Source organism: Hemibagrus wyckioides, linkage group LG09, assembly GCF_019097595.1.
Source record: "Hemibagrus wyckioides isolate EC202008001 linkage group LG09, SWU_Hwy_1.0, whole genome shotgun sequence".
Classification (NCBI taxonomy): domain Eukaryota; kingdom Metazoa; phylum Chordata; class Actinopteri; order Siluriformes; family Bagridae; genus Hemibagrus; species Hemibagrus wyckioides.
In genome coordinates, this window is record NC_080718.1 from 500,392 (window position 1) to 511,898 (window position 11,507).

General features: G+C 37.6%; 1 protein-coding gene across 1 annotated transcript; it reads left to right on the forward strand.

Moving 5' to 3' along the window:
• Positions 1-9,080: 9,080 nt before the first annotated feature.
• Positions 9,081-10,261, forward strand: LOC131359071 (hatching enzyme 1.2-like). The gene is made up of 4 exons (XM_058398628.1): positions 9,081-9,198; positions 9,416-9,556; positions 9,631-9,748; positions 9,874-10,261. The coding sequence occupies exons 1-4, from the start codon at positions 9,081-9,083 to the stop codon at positions 10,259-10,261; spliced, it is 765 nt and encodes a 254-aa protein (XP_058254611.1).
• Positions 10,262-11,507: the final 1,246 nt, after the last annotated feature.

The window sequence follows — 11,507 nt, forward strand, 5'->3', positions numbered from 1 at the left end:
ATCTGTAAATAGTTCAAAATCTGTAAATAGTTGCATCTTTTATTATAGTGCTTAATTAGTAATCTTTAATAAAATATTTGAATTTCATCTATTACAGCCTCCTTCTGATCATTTCTATGCATCAAAATCATTTCTGTGCATCTTTTCAACACAAACACATGAAATTCATTTCTCACTAAAATACAAATCCTTTTTAAAGAGTGTCAGAAACTTTTAATCATTCACTACAATGTGAAATGAAAATGACAATAAAATACAGATAGCCTTCAAAAATCCTTCAAGACCCAACCTGTCAGGATTAAAGTCTAAAATTCTAATTGTAAAGGATCAAAAATCTGAGATGACACCATCTTACACATTTTAGTGGATTTGTTTACATGGAATAGTATTGACAAATGCACAAGTTACTTCATTATAGTTAAACATCCTTAAATGAAGCCGTAACTTTATTATTAATAAAAGAAGAAATAGAAATTTTTTAAGGTATTTTCCCTAAATAATGCTTTATGTAAGAACAACAACCTAAAATCTTACTTAGATTAGACGATAAGATGAGATGTACCTTTATCTATACCAGAAGTATTTCCTTACTAATATCAAGAAATAGTGTAAAATTGTATAAGATAAAAATAAATAATCAAATAAATCTGTGTGTACATATATAGCTATGTATAGATGTAGAGATGCTCTAACCCAGTCATGTAGCACTTTTTTGTGTTATGCTACTAGGTATGAAATAAATGAAAACATTATTAGTAAGGCTTATAGAAACTTATGAACTGGTTCATTTGTGTTAATTCAGTTTTTTATTGTATCTTGTGCACTATATGTAAACTTTATGTAAAAGCAGAGCTAAATAAAAAAAATAAAATGCAATTTTTATGATCCCTCTTATTTATTTATTTGTTTGTTTGTTTTACATTTTCCATATTCTGCTAGTATCTAAACTTATGATGTCAACTGCATTAGTGTTGGCAATTTTATATCCTTGTGTGTTTGTGTTGGGGGGTAAAAATGTAATGAATTAGTATGAAGTTCTTTATTAGTAAAAAGTATAGAAGGTTGTTTCTTGCCTTTACTTCTCCTGCTGTTGACCACGCCCCCTTTTACTTACATTTACATGGCATGTGATGCCTAATGTGATGTCACATTAATTGTGTTATAATTTATCACACAGTTTCACTGCTTAGACTTTCACTTCTTTATTTCTTTATTTTAATAAACAATTGTAAGTCTCTGTGTTTTAAACTCCAGCTGTTTTTAAATAGTCTACAGGGGTACAGATCATTCAGTAAAACCTTTGTTAAATTGCCTGCATATGTTACAAAGGCATACACACCATTTGATTTTTGACTCCTTATGCATCAGAAGCATCAACATATTTAAATGTACAGAAAAAGTTACAGAATTCAATTTTTTCCACACTGCAGTTTTGGAAACAGAAAACAATGTGATTCTACTTTCAGTATCTAATCAGTTCCTCCAGGATTTTGTGATTCTGAGATCACAGAAATGAAAACAAGATCAAGCAAATTCAATTCAGTTCAATTTATTTGTATAGCGCTTTTAACAATTCTCTCAAAGCAGCTTTACAAAAGTATAGAAACATAGAAAAAATGTTAAAATGAAAAAAGTTACTATTATTTTAAGTTACGTTACTATTTATGTCTAAAATTTATCCCTAATGAGCAAGCCTGAGGTGACAGTGGTGAGGAAAAACTCCTTAAGATGATATGAGGAAGAAACCTTGAAAGGAACCAGGCTCAGAAGGGAAGCTCATCCTCATTTGGGTGATGATATTCAGAGGAGTTTGCCTTCTTTCAGTTTTGTCAGTGTTTCAATACCTGGCCCTTTAATTAAGCTACACAGAGATTGTCACAAATCATTGTTAAATCACATCTGTGATCATCCTTGTAATAATTTGATTGAAAATGATATGATATTGTATTGCTTAACTGTTATGAAACTGTATTTTCCTGTACTTTAGGATTCACCCTGCACTTCCTGATGAAATATTTATGATAAACACACATATGTATATACCACAATTTAAATCCAATGATCTAGAGATGTCCAGAATACCTCTAATCAGTTAAATATTATCACAAATAGATCTATTGGGTCCACAATATGTCTGGTGTATATGAAAGAGGCGACCAATCACTTCTCTTAATCTGATAGCTAGTGTTTTTGACAATACCTTCATATCAGAGCACAAAGGTGACAAAGGTTGCCAGATTTTTATGTCTCTTAAGTCATTGTTCTTCAGTAAAAGGATGATGACGGCTCTCCTGCATCCCACAGGCAATGACCCTCTGGTCAAGCTATCAATGAGTACTGCTAGCAAGTCATCTGCTAAAACTTCCCAGAATGTACTGTAAATATCATCTGCACTGAAAAAAATAACTCATTGGGTGAACTCAATTGTTCCAATAAATATATATAGCTCCAACTCTGTCAGGAACAGGTGGACAGTTCCCTGCCAGGCCTAGAGAGGGAGCTGGCAGGTGATTCTGTGAAGCCTGCTTTATTGTGTGTATTTTTTTGTGCCACTCCTTTCCTATTGTTCTCGTTCCCACCATGTCACCTGTTCCCCATTAGTCTTAATGTTGTGCCCTATAAATAGGGATCCTTTTGTACCTGTCATTGTTCCATGTTCGTTGTTTATAAGTCAAGTTTCTGTTCATGTTTTAGGTTTTAGTTTCTGTTAGTGTTGTCATGTCTTCGTTATTAGGTTAGTTTCCCATGTCTTGTGTTTATGTTAATAAAGCAGTGCCTTCTGAATCCTGCATATGGGTCTTCTCCATGGCGTGCTGATGCACGCAGCGTCCACGGAGGTCCGGGTTCACGCATGGGGCGGCAGAGACCGGACATGACACTCATCCATGCACTGTAATTTAATTGAGTTAGTCCAACTAATTTTTATCAAATGCAGCTACAATAATAACCAGTAAACCCTCAAAGGATCTATACAGTGCAGCTTACAAGTTTTAAATGTTAGAACACATCAACCTGAAAATCACTGACAAGGCTGATAACAATAACCCTCAATTCAGCATCATCAATACTTCAATACTCACACCACTATATTAACTTTTAGACTTGAAACCAGACTGCAAGGTTAACTCTTTTAAAAGGATTTAAGAGCAGTGCCCTGAAATAGTACTTCTGTAAAAGCTTCATAACTGGTGAAAAATGAATTCCCAGCTATTCCAAATCCCTGAGCCACAAAAAACAAAGGCTCTATGAAGATGGAGAGCTTTGCACTGCTTTACACACAGGGGATGCCAATGTGTGGTTTTGATATAACAAACACCAATGATGCAAAACAGCTTCTATTAAATTGTTTATCTTAATACTAACTAAAGAACAATTTAAACATCAATTATAAAACACATTCCTTATTCTAGATATACAGTAACTGTATATGTAATAAAAGCTGAACAACAAGGGTGTAGGAAACATTTGCGGGAATTAGGTTTACACCTGAGCAATTTAAAATCTAATAGGCTTACATCTTCTGTTACCACACAGATAAGTGCAAATGAAAAAGAGCAATATTTTACTAACCTGAAAATCCTAAAATAAAAAAATAAAAATTACATCGAAGCTTCCATGTATGTCATGTATAACCAATATGGCAAAAGTAAAATTCCCTCTACTTTGCTTATTCGAGAGGTACGGCATTGTTTTCTTCCCCATAGTACAAACTAGGACAATTGCAGTTACTCATATACACTGAAAAACTGCTTTTGGTGTATTATCCTAGGGGCTAACAGAAACTTGTTGCATCGACCACTTTTGGGCTACAGAAAAGAAGAAGAAAAAAAATCTCACCCATCTGATAATAACTAATATGGATACCCATATTCATTTATATGTAACAAACTGTAAAATTTGACTTGTTACACAAAAAAATTCTGGCCATTCACAATCAAAGGGAATTACAGTTTTGTTCAAATCTGTTTATATCCATTTCAACTTAAGTGTTAAGTGTCATGTGATCAGGTGAAGGGTAGCGGGGAAAAAATGGATGCACCGGCTGACACTGGCATCAGCTCTATGGCAGCTTGAAAAGGGTGGAGGGTAGAGTCACACTTTAGTTGAAGGTGAAGGATGAAGGTTGGAGGTGAAGCAGGCAAACTTGAGGTGAAGCCCATGGAATTCCACACTTAAACCCCATCAACCCTTAGTTCATCCAAGTGGTGCAAAGTCACTCCACTTCCCGTGGTTGTATATCCTTCCTTATAACTGTTAAACAGCTTGCAGTCATATGTAAAAGTTCAGTGAATAACACCCATAGTCTGCCTCTGTGAGCTTTGTGAATTCTTTGAAAATATCAGGACAAGAAAAACATCAATGAAGTCTCTGATTGGTTGTTGACTGAGCCAAAGATGAAAATGGAAAAGCAAAACAAAAACAGCTCCAAAAGACCCGATAATGAAGACTGACAGTGTACAAACAACTTGATTTTCAGCTGCTGTATCTTTGTATTCAGCTTGTACACATCCAAATTCATTATAACCTTCTGGAAAAACTCGAAGGTGTACTTGAGGTTTTTTGGAAAGCTTATGCTTATGGACATTGCCTATGTTGCTCAAGACTTGAATGCCTTCGATCACAATTCCCACATCCTCTGGCTCCTCAGCACCATCTCTTCGGATCGTGTAAATCCCCATGACTGTGTCTCTCTGCAACCTCAGTGGCGGAGGCCTGGACAACAACGCATACACACAACACTTGCGTTAAGGAGAATGATGAACACCAAAAACCATAAACTATACACTAAGAATGTGAAGTTGGCGTCACGAAGTGTTAAGTGCTGAAGGACATGGGCACCATCTTGTGAGATTTCCCCTGCCTTTCTATCGGTGAGTTGGAGTCTGTGTTCTGACTTTCTGTCATGATTCTGTAAAGAGTCACCACATACTGTCAGTGCTGCTGCCATAGGTCAGTAGAGGAGTGCTGTCTTACCTTTGTGAGCACTTGCACAGAGCCACTGAAAACCGATCAGGTATTTATTGTTATTACTTTTTCCAAATACTGTTGCTTACTATTGTGATTTAATTTCTCCAGGTAAGGTCCCTTTTCTACCTTCACATCTTCCCATCTCTATCAAATTTGAACAATTTCAACAACTTATAACCTTGACCTTCTGGCTCTCCCTTTTAGTTATGCTGTCATAGCTAGTCTTGCCGGAGTCCCTGCCTGCACTTTACACATAATTCTACTTTGTCTTTAAACATCACATGATCAGAAACTTAATATCTTTCTCTTTCTCTCTCTACCTTCTCTGTCGAGCTATACACCCCACTCCTGAGCTCCCAGTGTTTGCCAGTTTCCAGTGCGACCGCTGCCCTACCCCTGGTCGGAGTCTCGCCGCTTGATGGTGCCCACTGATGCTGTGGATGGATCTGTGTGGACCAGGAGACAGCCATGGACAGAGCCACTTGGGGACTTTCACACCATCACAGACATGCCATTACATCTGTCAGCCCGTGACAGCAAAGAACTAGTGTTTATAATGACCTTAGAAACTACACTGACCTAATAGTTCCTCATGGGTCATTGATTGCTGTTGTAGAAAGGACATTAATCAGCTACAGTTACATTATTTTCTGTTTAGTGTCACCCAAATGAGGATGGGTTCCCTTCTGAGCCTGGTTCCCCTCAAGGTTTCTTCCTTTCCATCCCAGGGAGTTTTTCCTTGCCACCGTTGCCACAGGCTTACTCATTAGGGATAAAATAAAATAGTCTAACTACAGAATTTAATAATTTATTCTTATTTCTAGTTAATTAGTTATTTTTTATTTTTTATTATTATTTTTCATTTTCCCCTCCCCTTTCTCTGTTTTCTTCTTTTGTAAAGCTGCTTTGAGACAATGTTCATTGTAAAAGGCGCTATACAAAATAAACTGAATTGAATTGAATTGAATTATAAAACCAAACAAAAGATATGCAGGTAACCTATTCTAACCGCTGTAGCAGGCACAGATAAAGAGACCACATAGATCACAAGATAGTGCCCGTGTCTCCCAACAGTTAACATGATATGACATCTTCACATTCTCTGTAAAACATTCTTAGATGATCAACTGCAGCTTAGAGATGCAGACTAGATCCTTAGCACATCAGGTGCCAGGGCAAATATTATGAAATATGCTAAATCACCTTCTTTTGCAGTTGCTAGGCAGACATGACCTATCCCATAGCTTGAAATATTTGGCCTAAAACATCTAGCCAAGGGTATGGATGGTGGTCATAGGATTTTCTCATTATAGTGTATGGAATCAGATAGCCCTCAATATTAATGAATATTCACACAATGATTCACAAATGTATATAATAGAAATTGACAACTTGTATAAGTATTTGTAATTTTTATTAAAAACATATTTACATGCTACGTTGTATATGTATTTATATATATAAGCTGTTGAACCTTTATTTGCAAAGTGCTTGTTATTTGTCAACTTCACTGCATTTGTGTGTGGGTGTTTTGAGACTCCCTGTCACTGCTCAGTTCAACTTAAGTGTGTGATTTAAGGCACAGGTTCCCTACCTGCAGGGTCCTAAACCTCACTAGAGGCTGCCAAAGTTTCAGAGGGGGTCACAAGGCCTTCTTAATTTTAAGGGATGTATGAAAACTAAAAATATACAGTCGGCCTATGTCCTGGTACTTTAGTCATTTCCATGAGAGGATTTCATGAAACTGTAATTTAAAAGAACAACAGCCAAGCATCAAGAAGAAGAACACACTGAATTTGTCAATAAAGCAACTTTTTAAGTATATATTATATATATTTAAAAAAGAGTTGTCTAAAAGCATCCTAAAAATCTCTAATGCAATACTGATAGAAAATGATAATTCATGTAAATCACTTATTTCTGGCGCTATGTGTTCACAATTAATCACACCTTTTAAACTACACTTATTTTACTGACTGAAAAGGAAGGAGGTAGGCTACAGATAAAGTGTGAATTTAAGGGCTGTGACACACCAAGTTGACGCCAAAGAATTACTGTCTCACATCGTCTTCATCTGGGTCAACAAGTGGTGCTTGATCACAGAGCAAAGACAACAGCTGACAGACATGTAGGGCTGGACGTTCAGTGCTTGTGTGAGAGAGGGGAAAAAGTGTAAGACCCGGGACTGCATTTGTACAAACCCGACAGCCCGATGGCCAGCTTGGTCTGTCTTGGACCTAAGAGCAGCATTATTTTATTTATATAAATATGTTATGTATTGTATGTATGTATGTTATGTACATATAAATATGTATTTTATTTATATAAATACATCAAAAATTGTATGTTTTTGATGAAAATTGCTAATACTTTTAAATACATATATAATATTGTGTACAAAAAAAACTATTTTGTGGAGAGAATCATTTATATTTAAACCACAAAATACATTTACAGAATACAAATACAGAATTTTTCTTTGCGTATTTACTGATTTAGGACTCATGACTCATGTGATTCGATAATAACGTGTCATGGACGAAGTAACTGTGTTAGGCCGTATGGGAGGTATATTGTGATAAACTTACCAGATATTCCTTGTAAAAAAGAGTCTGGATCCTCATTGAGATAGATCACAAGGCTCCTCAGGATGCATTCCCTCCTGATGTCAATGCTGTCACACTAAAGCAGGGGCAACAATCAAGATAGAATTTAGCAGAAGTGGGTGCAATGGCAGAACAGGGAGGAGAGCAGGCTGTCTAAAGCCGTTGGTTGTCTGGTTGGCGAGTTGGGTGAATGAAATGCAAATGCAATTAAGTGCTTTGGATAAAAACACCATATAAACAGGCCATTTACCATTTCTCAAATGTTTAAATGAGCAGCTAAGGACAAAAAAACCATGCAATAACCACCTCAATACAGTGAAAGCATTTCCCATGGATTTTTACTTACAGGATCTTTGATATCCAGGTCGTCCTTGATCTTCTGCCCCTTCAGTCCTCCTTTCTTGTTGAAGATTGCTGTATTAGTTTGTCTGAGAAATGGTCCTGCTGTGACAGGAACTTTGATCGCGGTGGCTTGGTAGTGATCCACAAGAACTCTGCATTTATCTGAAAATTTTAAACAATAAACAATGGATTAGAATTACTATCATATAAGGATGCAGGATAACTAGAAAATTCAAATTGCAAGCCATTAAACACCATGAACAGTAATAAACATTACTTACTTCACTCTCAAGGAACAGGGCGGGCCATCTGTTTTTGAACTCTCCTATCTGAAGACTGAACAAGCACCTGAGCAGCCTGTGTGGACAGAAATGGCTGAATCCTTCTGATGTTGCACTGAAGAAACTGTCATGAGCGTGTGACATTAGTAACATGGGAGGAAAATGACAGCTGATTGTCCATGGTTACCCCAAGGTTGTGAGCAGTGGCCAAAGGGCAGGTCAGGGAGTTGTTCAGAGCCATTGCGAGATCCTGGGCTGGAGATAAAACATCTGGGATGACCAGCAGATCAGTGTTAATTTGAGAATGGCCAATGACGCTACACATTTAATTCCAAATGAAACAGCAAGTTCACCTTACTTTTCCTGAATAGTCAATTTGTCTGCATTCTCAAACAATTATTAATTGCAGGTCCTGCTTCTCCAGAGCAAAAATACACATATTTGTAAATTTTGGATACAAATCACATGACCTTCAGCCATATGGCTCAGATATTCATTCAGAGAATGTTTACCTTGGGTTAACTCGTAAGTCCTTCAAATATACAAGGCACTCCATAAAACTAGAGCCTGTCTGAGACATAGATCAACAACCAGTCATTAAGAGGTATGGTCCAGCTAAAGTCCATCCATTACTCCTGATTATCCAACCAATCTCCTAACTCTCATGATGCTTCAGTGAGGCATTAAAGTGTTGAGTTCAGAGGATCCTCCCTTTAGTTCCACACATTAGACAGTGGACATTAAGGCCTAGAGTTAATCCCCAGAAAGCTACTCCAAGTTGTTTCTGTGTGTGTCAGTGTGTATAAAAAGTGAGAAATGACAGTTGGCAGTCACCGAGCTACGGTGAAGGAGCATCCAGATCATCTCCCCACACTGAAGCATCATGCAGTCTATAGCGTCTCTCTCCATTCTAGCCCTGCTGCTTGGCTTCTCGCAAGCTTTCTATCTCGACCAACCTGAGCATGTGGACATCACGTCAAGGATTCTCACCATCAACAACGGTCTGATAACTCCCTGATCTCACTACACCAGTATTATTACTGCTACACATTCTACAAATATGGGCCTAGAACCTGTCTTGTTGTAAGATTAGGATTTTTGTAATTATTTCTTTTGGGTACTGTTTCCTTGCTGGCACCAGTGACAGAAATTGTAAGACACCACCATTACTACTTATTGATTTTGCTGTCTTTATCCCTTTTTGTTCTCTGGTTGAAGGATCCAGTGAACTGTTGTTGGAGGGAGACATACTCTTGCCAAGAGGTAGGAATGCTCTGGTCTGCAGCGACAGCAGCTGCTTTTGGAAGAAGTCCTCAAATGGCCTAGTGGAGGTGCCTTACACGTTGAGCAGTGTTTTCTGTAAGTGAAAGACTTCCTCATTATGACACATCTCTGTTTATTACTTGTTAATGTATTGAACGTTTTCTTTACAGCTTTCTCTGACAGGACCGTAATAGCCAATGCCATGGCCTCCTTCCACAGCAAAACCTGCATTCGTTTCGTTCCCAGGACAAATCAAACTTCCTACCTTAGCATCGAGAGCAAAGATGGGTGAGAACCACTGAACCAATCCCTGTACCTGAAAATGGAATTTGGAGTTCTCTAATTTTGTTTAATGTACAGTGTCCTTAGTTTGACGTAAGTGACATGGTTGATTCCCCTCTTTTTTCTCTCAGATGTTTCTCTAATGTGGGCAGATCAGGTGGTGCTCAGGTGGTTTCTCTCAGCAGGTTGGGTTGTGTTTACTATGGCATTGTCGAGCATGAGCTGAACCATGCACTTGGTTTCTACCACGAGCATACTAGGAGTGACCGTGACAAGTACGTCAAAATCAACTGGGAAAACATCGACCCAACCACGCAGTCTAATTTCGAGCTGAAAAACACCAACAACCTCAACACTCCGTACGACTACTCCTCTGTAATGCACTATGGAAGAACAGCTTTCTCCATTAACGGGCTGGACACCATCACTCCCATTCCTGATCCGTCAGTGAATATTGGACAGAGAAAGGAACTGTCCGCCATCGACATCCTGAGGATCAACACCCTCTACAAGTGCTGAAATTGTTCAGAGGCTTCACTTGCTGTGCTAACAAAATATGAAATCATACAATAAAATGGCTACATGCATCTTTTTCTTGGTGTGTGCTTTAATAAAGTATTTCACTGAAACCCCATGAAACAGTTTTCATCATGCCAGGACCATGAATGTCCAGCAAGATTTATTGTTACTCCCTCCACCTCAGTATCACATACGTACTGGCATTTTATTGAATGTTGTTTTGTATAAATGAACCAGCACTTTGATATCTATGACTACATATAAATATAAAAACTATACATTTGAGGACAGTCATCAACTTTAGACTTCAAAAAGCATATCCAGTGAGAGAATCCTAATACACCATGTCCTGTTCGTTTGGTATAATTGAACGAGCACTTAGACATGTATGACTACATACAAATATGAAAACTAAACCTTCAAGGATCATCAACAACATTAGACATGATTGCAAAAACAAATCCTGTGAGAAAATCCTAATATACTACATTAGTTCAGCCCTCTGTAGGTTGATCATTTTCATTTCCATCAAATGATGTGGCATCCTTTCATTTCTAACACATTACCCAGTCCATTTCAGTATAGATATCCAGCATGATATTTTCCCCATTGAGATCTGATGTGTTTTCAAAGTGTTCCTTTAATTTTTTTAAACAGTGTATTTACCAGTGGTGGACCGTCAGTTCCAGCAAGGTCTTCTCTGCTGGCCTAAACAGCAGTGATCTGAATCACTGACTTGCATTTTAATATATTTAATATATTTTTCCATGAATGTGTATTAAATTATTCCCAATAGTCTATTCTCTACATTGCATAGCTTTTCTCTTGGTTGCGCTGTTTCCAGTAGTGTATATTTATGATAAGAGTATGTATCTAATCATATTTCAGCCAGTGGCAGACATCATGTGTCACCAGAGTGAAAGAAATCTGTCTTAAGGCCTTCAGAATCAATGGTGCAGGCGCCCGTAGCTTAAAATAAGTGGCAATGAAATTGTTACATTAACCAATCAGATTTCGAGTTGTTGTCACTGGGGCCATCTAGCAGGCATATGATTACGTCAGCAATTTCCCGTCCTTTGATTGGATAATTGGAGTAGTCAGAGGCAGCGAACCGCCCATATACATTGTTTCTATATTCTCTGCGTCTCATTTCGGATCCTTGGGAGATTGCAGTTTGCTACATGCGTCATCAAGAATGTTTTTTTTTAAGAAAAGTAACTGTAATAAAATTGACTATTCCTTGTGA